Raw genomic sequence first — 24,366 nt, forward strand, 5'->3', positions numbered from 1 at the left:
TGTAGATTTAAGCCGAGCTCTGGGAAAACGGGGCTTATGCAAGTTCGTAAAGTGTCGTCTGAGATTAGCCTGTGCTGTCCGCTTGTACGACATTTTTCTTTTAAAAAAGTCTCCTGCTATTAACAAATCCTGTTAAAGCGGAAAGTGTCGTCCCTGATCAGCCTCTGCAGACTAGACAGATAAATCTGGGACGACACTTAACGCACATGCATTAAGCCCCGTTTAACCCCAGCGCGGCTCATTTTTTTTATCAAATTCACCGGTATTCTCTCCTACATGAGCACCGCAATCGGAAGACTGCATGGATGCAGTGTTTCGGAGTAGCTCGGTATGTCGGTCCGTTGATGTGTCCGGAAAGCAGCGTCCAATACATCCCTAAGCTATGGACGGTTGCATTAATTCAAGGCAATGACAGATATATGAAGTATTTCAAATTGTGGATCGCCAAAGCGTTGCGGGCGTCGGTGTGGGGTGGGGGGAGGCAGCGTGAGGATTGCAAGATACAGGCGACGTTCGATTCCAGGCATAGAAGTTGTGTATTTTAGTTCCCGTTGTGAAGAACCCAGTAGACTGAAGAAAAACGTTTGTTTTAAGATAACATGGCCTGATATTTTTTGGACAACATTGAAAAAACATGTTCATATATTTGACGATTTTCCAAAGTTGTGTCGGTAATTCCCAAAATAAAAGAATAATCGATATAACTGAGCGAAAACACTATGGACATAGATATATGCTATATATTCCGTTTTGTTATGGCTTAGACTTAGATATTATATATCTATATCATGGGATACATTACACAAGTTTTGTATCTCTCTGAACCAAAACATGATTCTTAATATATGGCATTTGCTTTACTTTCAAATTGAAATAAAAGTTAATGTTCATTAAAGGTCCCCGTTCTAACCAATTTTGCCGGTACTTCCGGTCCGCTGGGAGACCTATCGCCAGTGGGCACTTCTGTTCACCAGTTCACCGTCACCGACCAGGATGACGCCATTTCCTGTTCCATCAACGCGCCGGAGAGCGCAAAGTTTGGCATCACTAAGGTGGATACCGCTACCGGAGCTCAACGTAAGTTTGGTGACGTCATTACGCGAATGTGTAGACGTCGTTACGTAAGTTTTTTGACGGTAATACGTACACAGAACAAATTCCACTTAATTTCTACGTTTAGTGTTGTAATTTAAATGATGATGATGATAATTGTGATAGTGCTGCAGTCATTTAAATGATGATGATGATTGTAATAGTGGTGTTGTTGATGATGAAGAGTAGGAATATAATGATCAGGATACTGCTGCTGCTTATGATGATGATGTTATGGTGATGATGATGATGATGATAATGATGATGATGATGATGATGATGATGATGTGATGATGATGATGATGATGATGATGATGGTGATGATGATGATGATGATGATGATGATGATGATGATGATGATGATGATGATGATGATGATGATGATGATGATGATGATGATGATGACGATGACGATGATGATGATGAGGAGGAGGAGGAGGAGGAGGAGGAGGAGGAGGAGGAGGAGGAGGAGGAGGAGGAATTTTCGATAATGCGAGTGTTCGAAGATGGTAAAATGGTTTAAATATCGGTGACACCTTTGACTAAGCCATCATAGTGAGGTGCTTTTTTGACAGGGTTCGACGTCATTACGATTGCCACGCTTGATTACGACTCTGCTACGAGTTACACGATCACCGTCACGTGTACTGACGCTATCAACCCTGTGACGTCATCAAGGACCATCAACTTAGCCGATGACGTAAGCATAGTTAAAATCAATATCTTAAAACGATTTAAGTATTTGTTAAAACGTGTTTTTCGAATAAGTCAAAACGTTTATTGTCAAGCAAATACTGTTTGCTGAAGTCGAGGTGAACGTTTAACGTATAAAACTATTGACAACATACATATGTCTGCATTGGCGTAACTTTTCCCAATATACATTATAGCACTCATTCCGTTGTATTTGGTATTCCACCGCTTTTCTTTGAACCTATACGTCGGTCGGTCGCAATCGTGATGTATCAATGATCTCCGTCAACCTTCGTAAGATAGATCACAACAATCGTGATACATCGACTATTTCCGGAATTCTCCGTAAGATTGATTATGCAACAAATCGTCTCCTGAACCAGACTGTGTAGATCGGCATTTTCGTTTCCCTTCGTTATCAAGAGACCGTTTTGACTTACGACCATCTGAATTGGTGTGCTGGCTACTTGGAAAGAGCAGACGACGCCTTTTACGTTTCTGGTCAAAAGGTCACATGTCAAAGTCATAGTGCTTGTAAGATGAATTTCGTAATAGCAGCAGAGCTAAAGAATGCTTCGATCTCGGATAATCTAAGTTCAAGGTCCCGGCACACGGGCAACATCTGCAACATGTAAAATCAGTTAATTTCTGCAAGATATATAGATAACGCTTCGGCTAACGATATCCCAAACAAGTGTGTTGGTTATTCTTAAAGAAAGGAAGTGGTCAAAAATGTTGAGGTTAATTAACTGGACAGGCGTGTTTTTTGACATACAAAATGTCGTATATATTTGTTCGCTGTCAATATGGAGAGAAGGGATACGCCTGTCGATTTGATTCTGAAGAAATCAAAGATCACTAAGGCGTTTGATATTGAAAAACAAAATTTACATACTGATGCATTGGCTGTACGTCGGGGATATGAATATTTTTCGAACATCATTTTTCACTTGTATAGCACTCTTCTGTGGTCGTTATGACTACAAGCAGGTCATGATGTTTCCAGATTCATGAAAATACCTCATTTAACTTACACACTGCTTCAGAAACCCGTTTTCTCCGGACTTCCGGCTACGTTGTCGCCGGCACGTAACGACGGCTTTCAGACGGCGACGTCACTTCGCACGTTCAGCGTCACGGACGCCAACGACCAGAGTATTATCACGTGCTCTATACAGGTTAGTAACTTCGGGCTGTTTCGGGAATTTACGGTACTTTTCCGTCTATTACCGTTTTGTTTAAAGTTTTAATATGACACCAACGACCAAAGTGTGATCATTTGCTAGATAAAGGTAAGTAACTTCGGGCTGTTTCGGGAATTCCCGGTACTTCTCCGTCTATTTCCGTTTTGTTTAAAGTTTTAAATGACGCTAACGACCAAAGTGTGATCTTTCGCTCAATATAGGATAGTTACTAGTAGAACTGATCTATAAAAAATCTACATTGTTGTTTCGGGAATTCCAGGTACTAATCTTCTATGTCCGTGTTGTTTACAATTTTGTTTTAAGGCTTGTTTCGTTTTGTTCAAAGTTTTGTTTTTGAAATTGCCGTTACTTTTCCGTCTATTTCCGTTTTGTTAAGCGTTTTGTTAAAATATTCAGTAATGCCCGGTACTTCCAAATCCATTTCCGTTTTGTTTAAAGTTTGGACATCCCTGTCCTTTCATGTCCATAGCCGTTTGTTTAAAGTTCAGTTACCCATGGTAGCTGTTTTCGATACACACTTTACCTGTATTACAAACAGCTATTTCTATTTATACTTAACATATGTACTACCTGTGAAACAAAATAGAGGGATTAAACTCTTTTATGTGTAAACAAGCGTTTGAAAAGCATAACACAAATAATAAACTTGTTAGTTTTCGTATATAATCGATTTTTATCACCCCATGCTCGCAAAAATATAAACCAGTATTTCACGAGTGGCGCAGTCCTAAATGCAAATTACAATTGAGTCGCCCGGAATACCGGGCTTAACTCATGTAAGTAAAGCGTCGTTCTAGATTAGCCGATGCAGTTCGCACAGGCTTATCGGGTACAACACTTTGAACCGAGACCGTAGTTTCGTTAAGAAGAGACTTCCCTTAAACGAGCAAATTCCATTAAAGATGAAATTGTTGTTCGACCTGCACATGCAAATCTGGGACGACAATTTACGCACATGCTTTACGTCCAGTTTTCCCAGAACGAGGATCAATTCATCTTTTCACTCGTAAAATAAAATGGACTAATCAGGGACGACACTTTCCTCTGTTATGATATTTTTTCGTTTAAAGAAAGTCTCTTCTAAGCAAAAGTCAAGTTTAGGCGGAAAGTGTCGTCCCTGTTTTGCCTGCGCGGACTGCACACAAATAACCTCTACTTATCCTGCAGTCGCCGATGGACAGCTTCTTCAACCTGGTTCCCGGCACGGCGCCGACATTTGCGATCTGGGTCAAAGCCGGCGTGACGTTGGACGCAGCGTCATCACCTCTCCTCGTAAACGTCCAGTGCGTTGACGACAGATCGCCGGCGAATACCATTACCGAAACGTTCACTTTTCCCTTACTTGACAAGGTATTGTGAAATTGTGTAAATTCGTCGGCAAGATATTTCGCAATCGTGATACGTCGGCTTTCTCCGGACTCCTCCGTAAGATAGGCAGATTTAAGCAATAAATCGTCTGCTGATCCAGAGTGGAAATTTCGTGTTTGTTTTTTACTACTTAAAGGGATCTTTTCACGGTTTGGTAAATTGACAAAATTGAAAAAAGTTATTTCATATTCGCAAATTTCCGTTTTAGTTATGATAGTTGTGAGGTAACAGTATTACTGAACCTTTACCATAGTCCAATATAGCCATTACATGTATCTTTTGACGATTTGAAAACCTAAAAATTATAAAGCGTTGCAACGCGAAACGATTGAATAATTTGGAGAGTTCTGTTGTTGTCGTTTACATTTACGAAACTACGAAGATTACTTATATAATGTATAAAATACTTACACTGTGTATACCCGGCATAATTGCCGAGAGGGCTTATTCGTTTTTACTTCAGACTAATTCCAGGACTCCGGGGGTCACTGGTTCGAGCCCTGGTACCAGCTACTTATTTTTCTTTTTTTAATTTTATTCTTGTTTTTTACTGGAGCTTTTAAGATCCAATGTTAACATTTATCAATATAAAGCATTAAATGACAAACTTCAAAATATGCCAAAATCTTTGAAAAGGTCACTTAAATACTTACTTTCACAGTTGCTTAACTTGATAAGGTACTATAAAAATCGTTATATTCGTAACAATAAAATTTCGTGGTTTAAAAAAATGAATTTCTCCTTGACACTTAAATTCGTTGATTTCTGATTTTGGATAAGAGAAAAACAAAAGTGCCTCGATCATTTTTCTATTTTTGTGTTTCTATTTAATTCGCGGATGATCAACGAAAAAAATACAAAAAATGATCTTACGGTATATAATGGTTACACAAAATATAGCTTATCCCCATCTGTGACTTCTTCGTGATATTGTGATATTTTCAAAATGTGTGATTTTTCATAGTTTTCATAGCATTAATTATTTTAAGCAAACGAAGTGTTACGCATTTAAATGTGTTATCACATTAAAAACAAACACAAATAAGCCTCTCGGAAAACGTCGCTTAATGCATGTTCGTTCCAGTTAAGCCTTTGCAGTCCGAACGGGCTAATCAGGACGATCTTATCCACTTTTAAGGAATTTTTTGTTTAAAGTGCGTCTCTTCTAAAATCCACTTAAGCCGGTAATTAATAAATGTCTTAAGGTATTTTTATATAGATTTTCTTCTTTCTTAAGATAAATATATAGTAACAATCGATGGACGCGACTCGTTTTGAAAATTGACTGCAAAAAATGGTAGAAACCAACTGGATGATGATGATGATGATGATGATGATGATGATGATGATGATGATGATGATGATGATGATGATGATGATAATGATGATGACGACAATGATTATTATTATTATAATTATGATGATGATGATGATGTTGATGATGATGATGATGATGATGATGATGATGATGATGATGATGATGATGATGATGATGATGATAATAATAATTGTAATAATAATAATAATAATAATAATAATAATAATAATAATAATTATAATAATAATAATTATAATAATAATAATAAATGAGTATATTTACTATTCAGCCTCCGACGTTCGTTTCGGGAATTCCCGCAACATCTCCGTCTATTTCCGACTCGACCGTCATCGCGACGTCACTTGGTGTATTCACCGTTACCGACCCCGACACGACGTGCAGTATTACGTCACCGGTGACGTCAGTGTATGAGATCAGACCCTTGACGTCACCGGCAGATCCTCAAAAGCCGGGTATGTTTCTTCCAAATACAGCTTGGCATAATACAACTTGTCCGGGCGGAAGATGTATATTTCATAATGAATTTTATTATTATAATAACTACAAAAATAATCCGTCTTTGCAGGTTTTCGAATCCAATGAACTTAATGAGCCCATTCTAACGCGTTTCCGATGAAATCCACGGGCTTTTAACAACCACAGCGTTGTGTCTACTCGCTGTACTAGTACTAGGCGTTTGTCCCACGTTTGTGATGATGGGCGTTACAAACGCTATATTATTTTATTGATTTTGATAGATAATTATCCATAAACGAATATATATTTTAAAGATTGTTCCAAATCACGAGTGCTCTTTTGCTCGTGTGAGTAAAATGCATGCATTCTGTCGTTGAATCAATGATACATTTTTTGAAAAAAGCCTTTTGCCAAACTGTAAACAAGACCATATAATTATGCATAAATTATGAACAATCTTTATCAGAAACCCATATCAACTCAAAAGCAATCTTTGTTTTACATCAACAAATGTTTTATTCAAGAGTTTCAAGTGTGGATCAGTTCCGCCGTTACTCAAGCGTCTATAGACTTCAATGACCAGGCGGTTCCGTTGCCGTTGACGATCACGTGTACGGACGGAAACACCGCCATCACGGGAACGTTCGGCGTCAACATTGTCGACGAGGTTTGTATTTTATCATATGAGTCGCGTTCTCAAGCTTAATGCATCTGCGTAAAGTGTCATTCCAGATTAGCCTGAGCAGTTCTCACAGGCTAATCAGGGACGACACTTTCCGCCTAAACTTGATTTACGGTAAGGAGGGACTTCCTTGAAACTAAAACTACCATACAAGCGGAAAGGGTCGTCCCTGATTAGCCTGTGCGGACTGCACAAGCTAATCTTGGACGACACTTTACGCACATGCATTATGCCCAGTTTTCTCAGAACATGACTCATTTATTATCAGATGAAAAGCGATGGTGTAACAACGGAAAATCGATGGTATAACAACGATAGTATAAACTTGAGCTCTTTACTATCGCTATTTTTGGATCTAACACGGATTTTTTTAAAGTGGAGAATCTGTTTTTGTCAACTACGGAAGAACAAAATTGTCAAAAAAATGCTCTATTTGATTATTTTTTATGGAAAAATGTAGGAAAAATAGGATAATTAGACCCTTGCACTACCATGATTCTTAGCCCCGAATGAATCTCTATCCAAAACTCACATTATATTCTCTTTTTAAGTCCGCGCTCTGAAAAATCGAGGCTTAATGCATCTGTGTAAATTGTCGTCCCATAATGATATTTGCCAGTGCAGTCTGCACATGCTACACAGGGACGACTCTTTCCGTTTTTTGTGTGTGGACTTTTACGTTGAAAGGAAGTCTCTTCCTCGCGAAAATCTACATATTGCGGAAAAGGTCAACCCTGATAAGCCTGTGCGGACTGCACTTTAGGCACATTCATTAACAGGGTGCACAGTCAACGGGGTTTGCCGGGTTTAACACACGTTTTTTTTCTTGGCGATTTTAGCCGCCGGTGATATCAGCACTTCCGGCGAGCGGAACGGCTATCAACGACGGTCTACAGACGACCGCCGCAATTCTACACACGTTCAGCGTGACAGACAGCGATGACGCCGTAACGTGCTCCGTGAGAACGCCGCAAAACGCCCGTTTTGAAGTGGTAGCCGCCACTAGCCCAGGTTGCCTTTCGTCGAATTTTAATGTTACAAAAGTGGCTGAACTGAAATTAATTTTATTTTATGTAAAACACATTTGAAATGAATTATAACTCAATACCGCATTGTCTTGTGTTACGAGTATAAGTTTATATCTCGTTTTTTGGAATAATTTTCTCGTTTTTTCTAGATTGTATCCAATTTTCTTCAACTATTCATGAGCCGCGCTCTGGGAAAACGGGGCTTAATACATGTGCGTAAATTGTCTACCTTGATTAGCCTGTGCAGTCCGCATAGGTTAATCAGCCACGACACTTTCCGCTTAAAATAAATGTTTGAAAAATACCATAAAAGCCCCGTTTTTTTTCAGAGCGCGGGTCATATTTCTACACGTTAGTTTCTAAAGTATATCATGCCACTTGTTACTTTCTTCTTCCGCTAGAGCAAGAATCTCTTTTTCTCCATTAGTCAGTAGACAAACAAATTTTCACAGTTACTTATTTCGGCGGGTTATTTTTTAACCGACCGATGCCTTATTAATGTTTTCAGCGTTCAATATCCGCGTTAAAGCGGGGGCGACTTTATCGGCCGCCGATGGACCTCACGTCATAAACGTGGATTGTACAGATAGCGTCAACACCGTCAGTTCGACGTTCACACAGCCAGCCTGTATTAATACGGTAGGCGCTTTCATTTTGCACCCCCCCCCCCACCTACCCCGCAAACGAAGTCTCTATGTTAGTCGGGTCGGCTATTGGGGTTTCGTCTGGGTTTTCTGGCCCCCAACCACAGACAACAGACCACACCAGGATTAAAAAAATCTTTAAGTAAACACTTAATAGCAGGAAATTGCAGATATAATTCAAAAGTCGCACCAACTTTCGTGAGTGGAAAGGCACGCCGAGACTCACTCAGAGTCCACACACAATGCAGCCTACGACGCGGAAGGATATCATAAACCTAGAGATAAACACATGCACTCATTTTGTTTGACGCCCGTTTGGTCACTCCGCATACAGTGCAGTTTATTTGTTGAACTACTTCCACGTTTCTCAAGAGCCAAAATTAAAACATGATAAATTTCATCACCATAAAGAGCAGAAATGAAGGAACTATTTTGTTCATCCCTAGTGATCCAGGCATTATTTTCCCTTGAACAGTGCTCACATAGTGGTTTGGGATAATAATTTAACGTGCTTGGAAAAGTTAAAGGTTCATAAGAGAAAATAACACGCAATTCGTTATGTTAAATAGGCCAATTTTCTAATGCCCTGTTATTAAAAACATTAAAACACCGAAATGTATATACATAATTTTATATATCTATATTGTTTGTTGACGTTGTATACAGATCTATGCTTCTATGAAATGCTATGATTTTAATGTGATAATGTGTTCATGTGAATTCGTGTATTAAGCTTTTAAGTTTACATTTACAAGTGTACTGGAACCTATTTCACTTGAGCCGCCGACTTTTGTCGAGAAATACTCGTATATACCGTAGCGTTCTATCATGTATAAAGGCGTTCTATAACGCAATAAGGTATTAACTTTATGTTTACCACTGCATTGGTATTTCAATTCAGCCGCCGACTTTTGTCTCCGGCATGCCTGGAAGTTCAGCCAGCATCTCTGACGCCACTGTCGCCCCGACGCTGCTCGGAAAGTTCACAACTACAGACCCTGATACCACGTGCTCTGTGACGTTACCTGTAGCCTCTGCGTATGAGGTCAGAAAAGTGACGTCACCGGTGAATCCTCAACAACCGGGTAGAGAAATAAACGATATCATTAAGTGTAGTGTGAATGCATACACTTTTAACGCTAAGAAACCACCACACCACTAGGTGGCATTTAGTAATGCTTGATTGGTCATTGTCGGTTCAGGTACTTATTAAAAGTAACCGGGTACTCTTAAGTATGCTACAAGGTACCCGTGGTACCGAAACTATATTTTCAGTACACAGGGGTATGGCCGAGTGCCTTTCAGCATATTGTCCGTACCAGGGGTAAATTGTAGTTTACTTAAAAGTACTTAAGAGTACACGGGGCGCTTCTAAGTTGTACCTGAACCGACAAACCTATTGAGCTATAAAAATAGCATCGTCCACCCGTCCATTCATTCATCTTTTATTCGCGCTTGATTGACATTAGTCTGTGATGTATAAAAACTTATCTCACCCATAACTGCATTGATAGTAAAGGAATGATAAGTTATACATAGAAAGAGGCATTTTAGTAATATACTTTTATTCTTGCAATACTTTAAAATTATATAGACATTCGTGACATTTCACTGACTTTATATAATCTGTAAAAAAATTCCGAATGTCCCAAGCTTGGTTGAATAGCTGTTGCAACTGAGTCTTTTCAAATTTCCTAGTAAACGGTCATCTGATCTGACAGTGCCTTCTTTTGTCATGTCTAAATGTACAGTATGACGTCATATATATGTACAATATGACGTCATTTGTGTACAATATGACGACAAACTTTATTTAGTATGAGTCATGTTAACGTCATCTATATGAATAGTGTGGGTCATCTTAACGATATTTTTTGGTACATTATGAGTCAACGTCATGTGGGTGTATAGTATGACGTCATATATTTGTTTAACAGAGTTCGAAGTGTGGATCAAAAGCACCGTAACTCAGACGTCTATCGACTTCAATAACCAGGCTGTTCCGTTGCCGTTAACGATAAGATGTACTGACGGCAACGTCGCCAGTGATATCACGGGAACGTTTAACGTCAATATTGTCGACGAGGTTTGTATGAAACAGTTTTAAAAAGCTATGTTGCAAATGTATATCTATTTATGCATACCTTGCTATACCAACACTATAAAAACAACAACAACAACACTGTCAGGAGCACTACGTAATAAAACATAAATGGATTTTAAACTAACCTAACAGACGTGACGTGTCAAGGTCAAAGGTCAAGGACACAATTCATGTTTTTGAAAATATAATTAAGTTGATCTAGATCTAATGTAGGTTTGTAAAAGGAGCAATTTCGGAAACATTTTGTAGCACAGTATCAGCGGCATGCATTAAGAAATGAAAAGTAAAAGACATGAATTAATAGGTATGAAATTCTGTTCAGATTTGTAATGGACTTCTTGACAGATTTTCGTACTAACGAAAAATATAATTAAATTAAATAAGTAACAAAACTATAAGATCTGGAACTGTTTTTAAAACATAAACACAAGGAAAAGATATAATAAGATCGTGCCGTGAGGATCGAACATAAAGGAAAAAACTGACTCTGTACTTCTGAACCACGAATACTTGTGAAACTATAACGTAGTTTAAACCATATGTCGGTGAAACATTGTTTTGCTTCGACTAAAAGCGATATAAACGCTTTGTAATTTTTGTATCAATAAACAAACATATACTTTAACTATTTTAATCAAGTTGGGAGATATATCTTGCCTGTTTGAATATTATGTAAACAAATTTTTTGAATCAATGTTTTTTTTAATTTTTTAATTTTTTGATTTTATTTTTAAATCTTCATTTCGCCACTTTGAAAAAATCATTTAATAAATCTATATGAACAATAACCATATCATCTTTCAAAATCATCAACAAATGTCATGACTATCAAACAATCGTCATTTTGTCAGAAGATATATTTTAACGGAAAAAAAATGGAATTTCTCAAGGATGTCCACTTTCCCTTCTATTTATTATATGCATCGTTCTGGGAAACTGGACTTAATGCTTGTTTGTGAAGTCTTTTCCCAGATTAGACTGTGCAGTGCGCACAGGCTAAAAAGGTACGCCACTAACCGCCTAAACATAAATTTTGTTAAGAAGAGAATTAATGTAATCATCGCTGATATGTCAGTGCGGACTGCACGGGCTAATATGTGACGACAATTGACGCGGATGCTTTAATTATGCATATACGTATTGCCCATTAAATTACACTTGATTGTTTTACTACAGCCCCCGGTTATTACTTTACTACCTTCTACCGGAAGTTCCATCAACGACGGTTTGCAGGCGGCCGCGGCGACTCTCCATACGTTCAGCGTGACCGACAGCGACGACCTTGTCACTTGCTCCATACAAGCGCCGGAAGCCACCTTTTTTGAAGTGGTAGCCGCAACTAGCCCAGGTGCGTGATTTATCACATAAAACCCCTTTTAATACATTTTTATGAATAAGTTAAATGATTTTTATTCGTCGGCATAAAAATTTCAATAGTTATAAAACAAGAATGGACATAATAGTGAATTTTGTGGACAAAAAAGTGAGTGAATTTGTGAATTTGAAAAATAAAGTTGGACTCTAGAATCTTATATTCGTGGGTCGGTTAACCGACAAAATCAAAGAAATTTCATGTCCCACAATTTGTAATGATTAAACATTAATTGCTAATAAACAGAAACGTCGATCAAAGCCGCCGTTGTGTTTTTCTATAATTATTTTTTTCAGTGATGTAAAGTTACTTGATGTTCCTCGTCAGTATGCAAAAATATGTTTTCATTTCTTACGACTGAAATAAAAGCCAAACACTTTCCAACACAGCATCGTTCAAGTCGCTAAATTTATCATAACTGTCTATTATATGTTAAATATTTCACAAAATTCCGTCTATAATAAAAATGGAAAAAAAACGATTCCAATGACTTTCCTTTTCAGCGTTCAATATCCGCGTGAAAGCAGGAGTGACGTTAGTTGCAGCTGTTAGTCCTTACGTCGTGAACGTTGATTGCACAGATGCCGTAACCGTCGTCAATTCAACGTTCACACAGCCCGTACTTGATAAGGTACGTAACGGTGTTGTGGTATCGAAAACATCATAGAGTATCCATCGATGTTATGTATAAATTATGATGGAATAACATGACAATAACAAAACTGAAAAGATTTGAAAATCGGATGAACTTGAGTGGAGTTATCCCCCTTGGAAAAATTAAAAAAAGATTTTTTTTTCTCCGTTGAATCTTCAAACATACATGTATAATATAAATGTCTTACATTGCTAAGCATAAATAAAATATAATATTTCTTATACATGTTATGACAATGTACAATCTTTCTATGCGCAACACTGTCAGGAGTGGAGCTAAATTTTAGATGAAAAGGCTGGGATCGCGACTTGTAGTAGTTATTAAGTGCTTACATCTTTCGTTCCACACACGACTTCAGAGCGAGTTGCTATTCGCCGGTCATTAGAAGTTTATTAAAATCATCTTCTTGTTAAAGAAAAAGGTTACAATACGGAGGGTTTGATTTTGTCTAAATTTAACCGCATTTGACCATTCAATGGATTAATTTTTATTGGTATGAATAGACAAGGTGTTTTAAAAGCCAAACCCTATTTTTTATAATGCCCAAGTCATTTTGCTACACATGTTTTAATATAACGTAATATATGTGAAGTATGAGACGCCGGATCATTTAGATTAATGGCTTAAGTTTGAAGAAAAAAAGAGTGCCGTTAATAAAACCCAGAAAAAGTAAAGGGCACAGAACAGGACCTAGTTGTTCGCAGGTTTCAATAAAATGAAACTATGATTTATTTTAAGCCAACCTATCCAGCGAGGATATTCACGTGATAGCCAAGATGTTAACGTCCATGCCGAGACAGTTACTTTTTGGGGTCTTATACCCTTTAATACGTTTGTTTATTTTTAAATGACGCCCAGTTTCCAGTCAAATCAATACAAAAAATTGTTTATTTCGTATTAAAACTCGCTTAATATATCTCGACTTTACTCCCCGAAGATTTTCTTAGTGGAGCTGTAATTTTTCATTCCGCTACGAAATTTCGCAGCGACTACAGTCGAGATATAAAGCGAATATAAATACGAAATAAACGCCAGACACTTTGTTGCTTATATGGCTGGAAAGTGAGCGACATTAATAAAAATACAAGCAATAAAGTGTATAAAACGGCGAAAATACCTATCTCGGCAATGACGTCGCCATCTTGACTATCACGTGATTACCCCTCTGCTATCGCATTGATTCGATCGATAAGATCATTAAGATAAGAACGTTTCAGAGATATTTACATTTTTTCTCTAAGTAAATTATGATGATAGTTTTTTCAAAAGCTTAAGGGAGATAAAAACAATATTACACATTTGTGAAATGATACATTTGAGACGCGCTCTCGGAAGATGTGATTTCATACATGTGCGCAAAGTGTCGCCACAGATAAGCCTGTGCCGTCCTCACGGGCTAATCGGGGACGACATTTCCGCCCAAAACTTGATTTTCGCTGAGAAGAGCCTTAATTTAAACGAGCGAGCGAGACTCGAGTGTTGCGTTATGGGCTTTTATTGTATGCTTTCCAGTGGTTTATAGAGAAAAATCAGGTAATTAAAATAGATAGTGCTTTGTTAAAACAGTAAAAATCAACAGTGAAAATTATCGATAATTTTACTGTGAAATTACGTTGTTGTTTTTGTGTCATGACGTCATTTTTTTAGCGTAATTCTCCAGTTTCAATACCAAAATAGTCATTTGGAAGCATAAAATAAAAAGAACACTTGAAGGCTTCGCTGCAATATCGATTTATATTCACTCGTGATCATAGAATTTTCTGCTCGATCACTCGTGAATTAAAATCGATATTTCACTAAATCCAACAAATATCCTTCATTTTTGTATGCCGTGTAGCCACCGACATTTGTGACTGGAATTCCCGGAAATTCCCCTGACGTCTCAGACGACACCGTGATTGCGACGTCATTGGGGAAGTTCACAACTACGGACCCGGATACGACGTGTTCTGTGACGTCACCCGTGACAACAGTCTATGAGATCAGAAAAATTGCGTCACCGACCGATCCCCAGAAACCGGGTAACAATTTAGTCAAAAATAAATAAGCCGCGCTCTGTGAAAAAAGGGGTTAAATGCATGTGCGTAAAGTGTCTTCCCATATTTGCCTGTGCAGTATGTATCAGGAAGGACACTTTTCGCTTTTATGATATTTTTTGTTTCAAGAAAGTCTCTTCTTGGCAAATTGTTTTGTTAAGACGAAAAGTTTCGTCCCTGATGAGCCTGTACAGGACCGCGCAGGATAATCTGGGACGACACTCTACGCACATGCCTAAACCCCCATTTTCACAGAGTGCGGTGTATATAAATATTTGAACTGTTGCTTTAAGTATTTAACTTATTTTTATTTGTAAGTATTTAACACGTCTTAGTAAACGTAACTCGTACGAGCCTCGTTCTTGGAAAACGGGGCTTAATGCATGTACGTACAGAGTCGTCTCAGAATAGCCTGTGCAGTCCGCGTACGCTCATCAGAGACGAGATTTTCCGCTTTGAAATATTAATTCGTGAGGGCTGAAATCTAGTTCCATTGTATTACAGAGTTCGAAGTGTGGATCAGTAACGCCGTTACCCAGGCGTCTATCGACTTCAATGACCAGGCTGTTCCGCTGCCGCTAACAATCAAGTGCACAGACGGAAACGTTGTCAATGACATCACGGGGACGTTTAACGTCAACATCGTCGACTCGGTAAGTTTCGTTCATGTTATTATAGGATATGGAAACCCTCATGAATGGCTTGAGGAGCATTATACCTTTGTATAATATTGAATACTCTTTGAAAAACGACCAGCCCTGATGTTTTAAAATACACTCTCAAGAACTGCTGCAAATCGTTATATATGTTCATATAAACTGCATAACTAATTCCGATTCTATAATATTGTATAATTATATTTGCTGTTGGAAGAAACATGTATTTTTCTGTGGTCGAAGGTCAGCCCTTTAATGTTGTTGGTTTGGGAGTTAAAAAACGTTTTGTATGAAAGATACGAGCCTATCTCTGAGAAGACCGGGTAATTATTATTATTATTGTAATTGTCGAATAAAATAAGAACGTTAATAATTACTGATTACATTCTTTTAAGGAAATTTAACAGCAATGAACAATTAGTGTATATTTATACTATATTAAAATGTATGTTGTATATTTTGGGCATGTGGTATTTGATTATTTATAAAAATTATTGACTTGACGTGTTATTTTGTCTAGCTAAAAATTCAGCGAATACCCGTGCCGAATGGTAACTAGTTACAAAAAATCTTCGATAGTGATGACGTTATATTCTGTGTAATGATTATATTATTTGACTTCAGCCACCGGTATTCACCGCACTGCCTGCGACCGGAACAAACATTTTCGACGGTCTCAAACCCGCCACCGAGACCCTTCACACGTTCAGCGTCATCGATAGCGACGACGCCGTTATGTGCTCTGCAAGATCGCCGGAAAACGCCCTTTTTGAAGTGGGCGCCGGCGTTGCACCAAGTAATAAACTGGGAAAATCTATAACAATTAGAACCTCGTTCTGGGTAAACTGCGTTTAATGCATGTGCGTTCAATGTCGTCCCTGATTAGGATGTGTGAACTGCACAGGACAATATGGGACGACATTTTACGAAGATGCATTTTGCCTAGTATTCCCAGAACATGGCTAAATTGAGTCACGGATAAATACCTTTCAAGGTCTCTGCAGTGTGAGTTTTATATTACCTCGTATATAATACTCAGTTTTCATTGGCTAAGCCAGTTCACATGGAGACGTTATTTTCTATTATCATACCTCATTTTTATTCACAATGCTAATTCCCATAGGCCATCATGAAATAGAAATACTGTCAGACCCAGCGGTGAAAAATTTACTTTCAAAAAAATACTTTCGTTACTAGTTAGTCATCAGTTTGGTTAAAAAGGGATGCATGTTCGAAAAGTGTCGTACTAGATTAGCCTGGCTATTAGTCAGGGAAGGCCCTTTTTGCCTAAACCTTTCTTTACTAATAAGAGACTTCCAATATACAATAATTCAGAAAAAACGGAAAGTATCGTCCCTTATTAGCTTGTTTTGACTGCACAGGCTTATCTAGGACGACACTTTATGCACATGCATTAAGCCCCGTTATCCCAGAGTGAAGTTCATATCGATATAAAACAGCGCTTGCACGATTTCAGGGTTTACAATTAACGTAAAGGCGGGGGTAACGCTAAGAGCAGCGAACGGACCTTACGTCATCAACGTCGACTGCTCAGATGGCGTCAATAACGTCACTGTGAAGTTCACACAACCAGTGATCGATACGGTAGGTTGTTTAACGTTCGCAAATTAACCGGTTTAACCGAAAACCGATAAACATCCCGGCATATACGCATTAAGCAAATGTTCAAGTTAATGTTGTCACAGCGAAACCAAAGGAAACCAAACAGTCATCCCGGCCAATGCGCCTTCAATAATAGATGTTCAAGTTAACGTAGTTATACTGGAACCAAATAAACAAAAAAATCATCCCGGCAAATGTTCCCTCAACAATAAATGTTCCCGCTCATGTTGTTATGCAGAAACCCAATGTAAACCAAAAGTCATCACGGTAAAAGTGCAATCAATAATAGAAATTTACGTAAACGCGGTTATACTTAACAAACGAAAACCAAAAATGACACCTGGCTGTTAAACTGATTTTTTTCATTGTCCTTCTGTTTTGGCAGCCGCCGACGTTTGTATCCGGGATCCCCGGAAGTTCCCCTAACGTCTCTGACGTCACTGTCACACAGACGTTACTCGGGAAGTTTACGACTACAGACCCGGATACGGCGTGTTCTGTGACGTCACCATCCACCACCGTGTATGAGATTAGAAATGTGACGTCACCGGTGAATGTTTCTCAGCCAGGTGAATAATCATTAGAAACATAAGTACACAGTTTAGCTTAGTTTAAACCTATTTATATTGGCTTAATTGCATTGCAAACCTATGACTTATTGATACGCTCTCGAGTCCTTTTCTTGGGTAGAAATAGTTCATAGTGTATTTTGGGAAGATCTCAAGATCGCTATCACAGTGGGGATCGAACCCACGACCTCCCGGTCGCTAGGTTGGAACCATATTCACTACGCCCCTGTTACCTGCAGACAAAAGAAACATTAGTGATCAGTTTATTTAGGTTTATTATCTAGATTTGTCACAAAGACTCATGATTTCGGTTAGCCATTTTACATTTACGAAAGTATCGTGTTTGAAAGTCCAGTTGAGTTGTAAGAACGGTCACAGAAGTGTGCTTTTTTAGAGACGTGAGTTCATTACCATCTAAAATCGAAAACAAAATATGGAGAATTACTATTTTTTTGATTGCAGGAACAATAACGCGTGTGCATAAATTTTCGTCCCAGATTGGCATATAGAGTCCGCACAGGTTAATCAGGGACGACTTTCATGGAAGTCAGAATTATTGTATTACGTCTATGTTGCTTACATACTATCACTAAATGTGAATACCACATGTTGCTATCATTATTTGTATTTAAAACGATGTTTTTAGTTGAAACAATCAAATTAAATTTTTGCATTTAATAAGCATTTTTTAATTTAATTTTCAAGTTTGTGTGAAAAGTGTGATAACTGTATTTATTGTTTTTATGTCTCTTTTTTTTCGAGGAATTTCTCTCGGTATGCGCGTTAAGCATTTCAAGCAAATGATTTTTTGGTGTTTAATTCCTAGAATTTGAAGTCTGGATCTCTAGCACTGTGACGGAATCTGCTATCGACTTCAACGACCAGGCGGTGCCGTTGGCGCTAACGATACGGTGTACTGACGGCAATCCCGTCAACGTCATCACTGGGACGTTCAACGTCAACATCGTTGATGAGGTAGGTCTGTAGAAAACCGGAATCGTGGTTGACCTTAAAGGGACTGTCCAACAGTCAAAAGCGTCGTTCGATGCCAATCGATATTTTGGGGGACTACGAGAATTGCTTATATAGCTAAAAAATACCCCAGCATTAGTCGTGAGCGTGGATGGTCGAGTGGTAAAGTCGGGAGACATTTTACTCCAAAACTCCCATTCTATACATAAATGGTGACGTCACTACGTTATTGTTATTGTCAGTAAGACCGGTGTGACACAATGCCAAAACTCCATGACTCTAGGGGTCAGTGGTTAACGTTTTTTCTTCTTTTTAAAATTTGTATTCTTATTTTTTACTGGTGATTTGTAGTTCAAATGTTTAAATTTATCAATATAAAGCATTTTAAGCAGTTAATGACAAGCTTGAATACATGCCAAAATCTGTTGGACAGTCCCTTCAAAATGACTTACTCATTCAGACTTTGGTTTAATGACGGTTTTCAAAATAATTGTTATAGATTCACAAAAGAATATATACGATGTGTTTAACAGAGAAAAATAACAATAATGACTAAAATAAAAAATATCGTTTTATTTATGGATAATCTGCTCGTGTAATCGGAAAAAATAATGAAATCTTTTGTAACGATTTTTACTCGATAATGCGCCGAATATGTTGTGAACCAATTAAGCGTTTCACTTCTCATATTCTTCTCATATTTTCTTAAGCATGCGTAACAAATAGGTAACGCTTCATCTTTTGGTTCCAAAAGTCCCTTTATTGAATCTCGGGGAAAGCAATAAACGGTTAAACATTTTGCAATTGTAAATGACAATTTATTTTAAAATCCATTTCATTGTAGGACCCAGTTCTGACGTCATTTCCGATGACGTCATATCAGTTCCTGGAAGACACTTCCGTCCCCGCCCTGCAACTCAACTCATTCAGCCTTGAAGATTCTGATGACGCCATATCCTGTAAAGTGGACCCTGCCACACCGGAAGCGACGCATTTTGAGATCAGAGCCGGAACTGTACCAGGTATGCAAGTCCAAAACACATTTTCTTCTGAATTAAACGCATTTTCTTCAACGGACGATTTCACGTGTTTAAGGTTGATGATAAAACATACATGACACATGCTTCACGCCAAATTTGAAAATAAACGTCAAAGGTCAAAATTCACATATTTATTTTTTCAAGCACTTTCGCTGATCCCGTTTGTAATGCGATGGATTCGCATTTTTTTCATGTTTTTTTCCAGCCATCTTATTTTGAACACTGCTAAAGAAATTAATCGAGATGGTGTCACTATCCTGTGCGTGTTTGCTTTTTCAACATTCAATGGGGATGTTATTTCGATAAAGCGGGCATGAAAATATGATACTATATTTGTTAACACACGCTTGTTTTTCTTTCTTTTAGCGTTCCAGATTTGGTACAAGGGACGCCCGCCAGCGTCCCTGAACTATGACGTCACGCCCGTTCATAACGTCACGATTATTTGCGACGACGGTAACGTCTTTAGCGCGAGATATCACTACGCAGTGGAGCTGGAAAACAGCGTAAGTAGTCCAAGACGAAGAACAGTCTGGCATTTAGGTCTGTCATATGTCACGGTACCGAACTTAAGCGGGATTGATGGAAAGAGGTGTGGCGGCCCGTTTTGCTAAGTCGGGAGAGCACTCGCCCTGCAATTGAGGTGTCCCGGGTTCGACTCCCGGACTGGCTGCACACTTTTCATTAACCGGCGACACACTGATTATATTTGGTATACTTATAAAGAGGAAACTACGCCCTGCCAATCTCCCATCATTGGCCTAAGGTATTTTCACGGTAACTTAATATGAGACAAAGCTTAAAATTCATATTATAACTCAAAAAGTACAACAGGAATTATCGAGTTATATTTTGGCTTTGGTCTGTCGATCCACATTGATCTGTCGTTCTGTCTGTCCACACATACTGAAAAAAAACACCTCAAGTACCTTAGATGGTATTTCAAGGACACATACGTTTGATTTTTAATTCTTTCAGATTTAACATAGTTTAGACAAAAGGTTACACAAACGGAAATAACTCGTTAAGTTCCTAAGATGGTACTACAAACCTTGTTTTACATATGAAACATGCGTTTTTTTTTATATTTTAGTTACATATGGTTTTATTTTGAGTTCTTACACGTTTATCATTGTTTATATCAAGAGCATTATAAGGTATTATACAATTTTTTTTTTGAAAGTGGCTGTCTCTGAAAGCGGCTCATGTATTGCTTGAAAAAACTGTAAAAAAAACTAGGACACAAAGACATCGGAACACATCGGAATACATCGGGACAAATCGGAACACATCGGGACATCTCGAAATCAATGATTTCGTTCGTTTAAAACCACTGAGAAAACGGGTCTTAATGCATTTGCGTAAAGTATCGTCCCAGGTTTGCCTGTAAAGTTCGCAAAGGCGAGTCAAGAACGACTCTTTCCGTTCGAATGTTTTTATTTATGTTTAAAGGAAGCCTCTCCTTATCATAAAAACAGTTTAAGCAGAAGGTCTCGTCCCTGGGACGACACTTCACGCACATGCCTTACAGGGGCCTTTTCACAAATTTTAACAGATATTGACGGGTATCATTAAGTGCTTTATATTGATAAATGTAAACATTGGATCTAAAAAGCTCCAATAAAAACAAGAATTAAATTAAAGAAAATAGAACCCTCAGCTGGGCTCGAACCACTTACCTCTGGAGTAAATGTCAAACGCGTAGACCACTCGGCCATCCGTGCTAATACAATGCATGATTTTATTATTTATATACCCAATCCTCGTAGTGTTACTGAATATATCGACAACAACAGAACTCTCCAAATTATTCAAACGTTTCGCGTTGGAACGCTATATTATTTTCAGGTTTTTAAATCGTCAAAAGATGCGTATTATGGAAATTTTAGAGCATGGTAAATGTTCAGTTTTACTGTTTCCTGACAAATATCATAACTACAACGAAACTTTGCGAATCTGAAACATTTTTTTTTTATTTTGTCAATTTATCAAAACTTGAAAAGGTCCATTAAAACCCCGTTTTCTAATCAAACCGGCCCATTTCATTAAATAATTAGTGTGTGTTTCTCTTTCAGCCTCCGGTGTTTGTTAACCTCCCTGCGGTTACTTTACCGTCAATAGCCGAGTCAGTGACGTCTAAAACATTGCTATATACTCTCACAGTATCGGACCTAGGCGGTATGAGTTACTTTGTAGGCTGTTTAATTTTACAAACCATTTGCCTGGTGTGGAAATATGGATCCATTCATTGTCGAAATATGTAATATGTTATAAACTCGGATTTTTTAAGAATCGTAAGATTTGCCCGGAAAAAGAACTATTAATATCTATATAATGACGTCATTGTTTACCCGACGCCACAGCTTGTAGTTTATATATAGAATGACGTCATTGTTTACACAACGCCACAGCTTGTGGTTTATATCTATATAATGACGTCATTATGTACAGGACGACAAAGCTTGTGGTTTAGATCGATAATATATTATAATGACGTCATTGTTTACACAACGCCACAGCTTGCAGTTAAGGGTTTCCAACTCGCCCTGAATATACTTATCTCTATTCAATCTTAAGGCCACACAAATTTGATCAAATTGAACATCGTATTTTGTAAAATAATTATTAGGCGCCCGCGTGGTCCATTTTGTCCCGCGTTCATTTTTTAAAAAGAGGAGTTGATTTCTATTCTTTAAATTGTAGTAAACCCCACATACTTTACGACACATACTGTTTATTTGTCTTGAAACGGACAATAATACAAAATGATACCATCCAATAAGCTGAATGCATTTGGTAGCTGATCAGCAAATACTTACCTTATGACTTTTGTTATTTTGCACCTTGCGCTCACCTCTTATTCTATAGCTAATTAAATACCACTATTTTATTCTGTATGTATATGGCGCTTGATCGCTCACAAGTTTTAGAAGACAATTTCGAACAATTGCTCAATGTCTTGTTAACAAACCTTATACGTTCAATGTTCTAAATGTGCTATTTTTATTTGCAATTTCATTTTCCTCGGATTATGTTCGTCAAAATAAGTTGTAACACAATGTTGTATATGTGTAAAAGATCATTGGTCAATAGAAACTCACACTTTGTCAACAAATCAATACGCCACAAAGGCGGATTTGTTCTTGTGGTACTTAAGAGTATACCTATGTTGAAAGAGCTTCTTTTTGTTTATTTCAAGTTCCACCATGTTACTTGAGCGATACTGCGCTTGCCGCGGGAATTCTACCCTTAGAGCAAAGTACTGTGACACCACCAAATACGCGTACGTGACGTCACCATTTACGTCATTAATTACATATAGGGTATTAGTTGGATTTGGTGGAATATCAAGTTAAATCTATGAGTGATTGGAAGGGGGGGGGGGGGGGGGGTAACCTCCTATTTAGGGGTATATAGGGGTGTGCCGAAAATATTGGGTGTATTGTTCGACTAAAATTATAGATATTGGTATTGTTTATAGCATCTAAGCATAGATATGGGTATTGAAGTCATAAATTTGCTTGTATATAAATGCATATTTATTTGAAAATATCAGGATCAAAATGCGTTTGATAAATTTCATTCTTGTATGTTAATAGGTATCAAAATTATATGAAAACTAATAAACATATAAAAGCAAATTTAATAAGTATTCTGTATTAATATGTAAATATAAAAATTCTAGTATGAAATGTGTCCACTTTATCAAATTCTAGTATTAAAATGGGCTCAGTTTATCAAACATCTTGTATTGAAATGGGTCCACTTTCTCAATGGCATCGTATACAAATGGGTCTGCTTTTTCAAAATCTTGTATCGAAATGGGTCTACTTTATCAGAGTTCCGGTGTAAAAATGGGTCTACTTTATCACAGTTCCGGTGTAAAAATGGGTCTACTTTATCACAGTTTCGATGTAAAAATGGGTCTACATTATCAGAGTTCTGGTGTAAAAATGGGTCTACTTTATCAGAGTTCTGGTGTAAAAATGGATCTACTTTATCAGAGTTCTGGTGTAAAAATGGGTCTACTTTAACACAGTTCCGGTGTAAAAATGGGTCTACTTTATCAGAGTTCCGGTGTAAAAATGGGTCGACATTATCAGAGTTCTGGTGTAAAAATGGATCACATTTCGCAGTCTCAGTGGGACACCCCTACCCTAAAATTTGGGAAGTTACCCCTCGGGCGACTGATCATTACAATTGTTTTTGTGATCACGTGTGAATTACAATCACTATCCACCGAATACAACTCATATTCTTTTCTACTTTATGCTTTTTACAGATGATAAGTAAGAACTAGTTTCTTTAACAATGTTAAAGTCAATTAGATTTGATTGCCAGCGTAAGTTTCATCATACGGGAAAGAGCCGATACATTAAAAAAGTGTGTGTATGTTTATTTAGTATAGTTTGTGCATATTTAATAACTTACGAGAGTACTTAAGAGTACCCGGGGTACTTTTAAGTAGGACCTCAGCCGACAACGACCAATTTAGCAAGATTTACATCTTCATGCAGAGTACCTGGTGTACGCCCACAATCCAGGCGGATTCGATTTCGAAGGAAGTTCCGGAGCCGTGAACGTCGAGATCACGTGCGGCGACTCTGTGTCCACCGTCAAAGAGACGCTGATTGTGAACATAATCAATACGGTACGTCAAGGGCCTCTTATCCATCGCTCCAGACACAAAGGAATGTAAATGTTAAATGTTAAAGCCTTTTACAATGTGTCATATGCTAGGTGTAAGTTGTACGTAAGGTCAGATGTTAAATGTTTTTTCGTTGGTAAATATTTTAACTGAGTTATGACTTTATTTCAAAGAAGTAATAATG

General features: G+C 37.8%; 1 protein-coding gene across 1 annotated transcript in view; it reads left to right on the forward strand.

Moving 5' to 3' along the window:
* LOC127834494 (uncharacterized) overlaps window positions 1–24,366 on the forward strand; it is a 48,739-nt gene that overhangs the window by 5,707 nt on the left and 18,666 nt on the right. Inside the window, exons 6-28 of the mRNA XM_052360361.1 lie at window positions 897–1,077; window positions 1,668–1,792; window positions 2,832–2,963; window positions 4,158–4,340; window positions 5,966–6,149; window positions 6,678–6,820; window positions 7,675–7,846; window positions 8,372–8,502; window positions 9,409–9,592; window positions 10,445–10,593; window positions 11,788–11,959; window positions 12,487–12,614; window positions 14,476–14,659; window positions 15,179–15,327; window positions 15,955–16,126; window positions 16,808–16,935; window positions 17,339–17,522; window positions 18,349–18,497; window positions 19,339–19,516; window positions 19,901–20,040; window positions 21,610–21,712; window positions 22,734–22,817; window positions 24,052–24,185. Coding sequence (XP_052216321.1) covers window positions 897–1,077; window positions 1,668–1,792; window positions 2,832–2,963; window positions 4,158–4,340; window positions 5,966–6,149; window positions 6,678–6,820; window positions 7,675–7,846; window positions 8,372–8,502; window positions 9,409–9,592; window positions 10,445–10,593; window positions 11,788–11,959; window positions 12,487–12,614; window positions 14,476–14,659; window positions 15,179–15,327; window positions 15,955–16,126; window positions 16,808–16,935; window positions 17,339–17,522; window positions 18,349–18,497; window positions 19,339–19,516; window positions 19,901–20,040; window positions 21,610–21,712; window positions 22,734–22,817; window positions 24,052–24,185 — 3,489 coding nt within the window. The remainder of the gene's footprint in view (window positions 1–896; window positions 1,078–1,667; window positions 1,793–2,831; window positions 2,964–4,157; window positions 4,341–5,965; window positions 6,150–6,677; window positions 6,821–7,674; window positions 7,847–8,371; window positions 8,503–9,408; window positions 9,593–10,444; window positions 10,594–11,787; window positions 11,960–12,486; window positions 12,615–14,475; window positions 14,660–15,178; window positions 15,328–15,954; window positions 16,127–16,807; window positions 16,936–17,338; window positions 17,523–18,348; window positions 18,498–19,338; window positions 19,517–19,900; window positions 20,041–21,609; window positions 21,713–22,733; window positions 22,818–24,051; window positions 24,186–24,366) is intronic.

The sequence above is a fragment of the Dreissena polymorpha genome, chromosome 6 (genome assembly GCF_020536995.1).
Source record: "Dreissena polymorpha isolate Duluth1 chromosome 6, UMN_Dpol_1.0, whole genome shotgun sequence".
NCBI lineage: Eukaryota > Metazoa > Mollusca > Bivalvia > Myida > Dreissenidae > Dreissena > Dreissena polymorpha.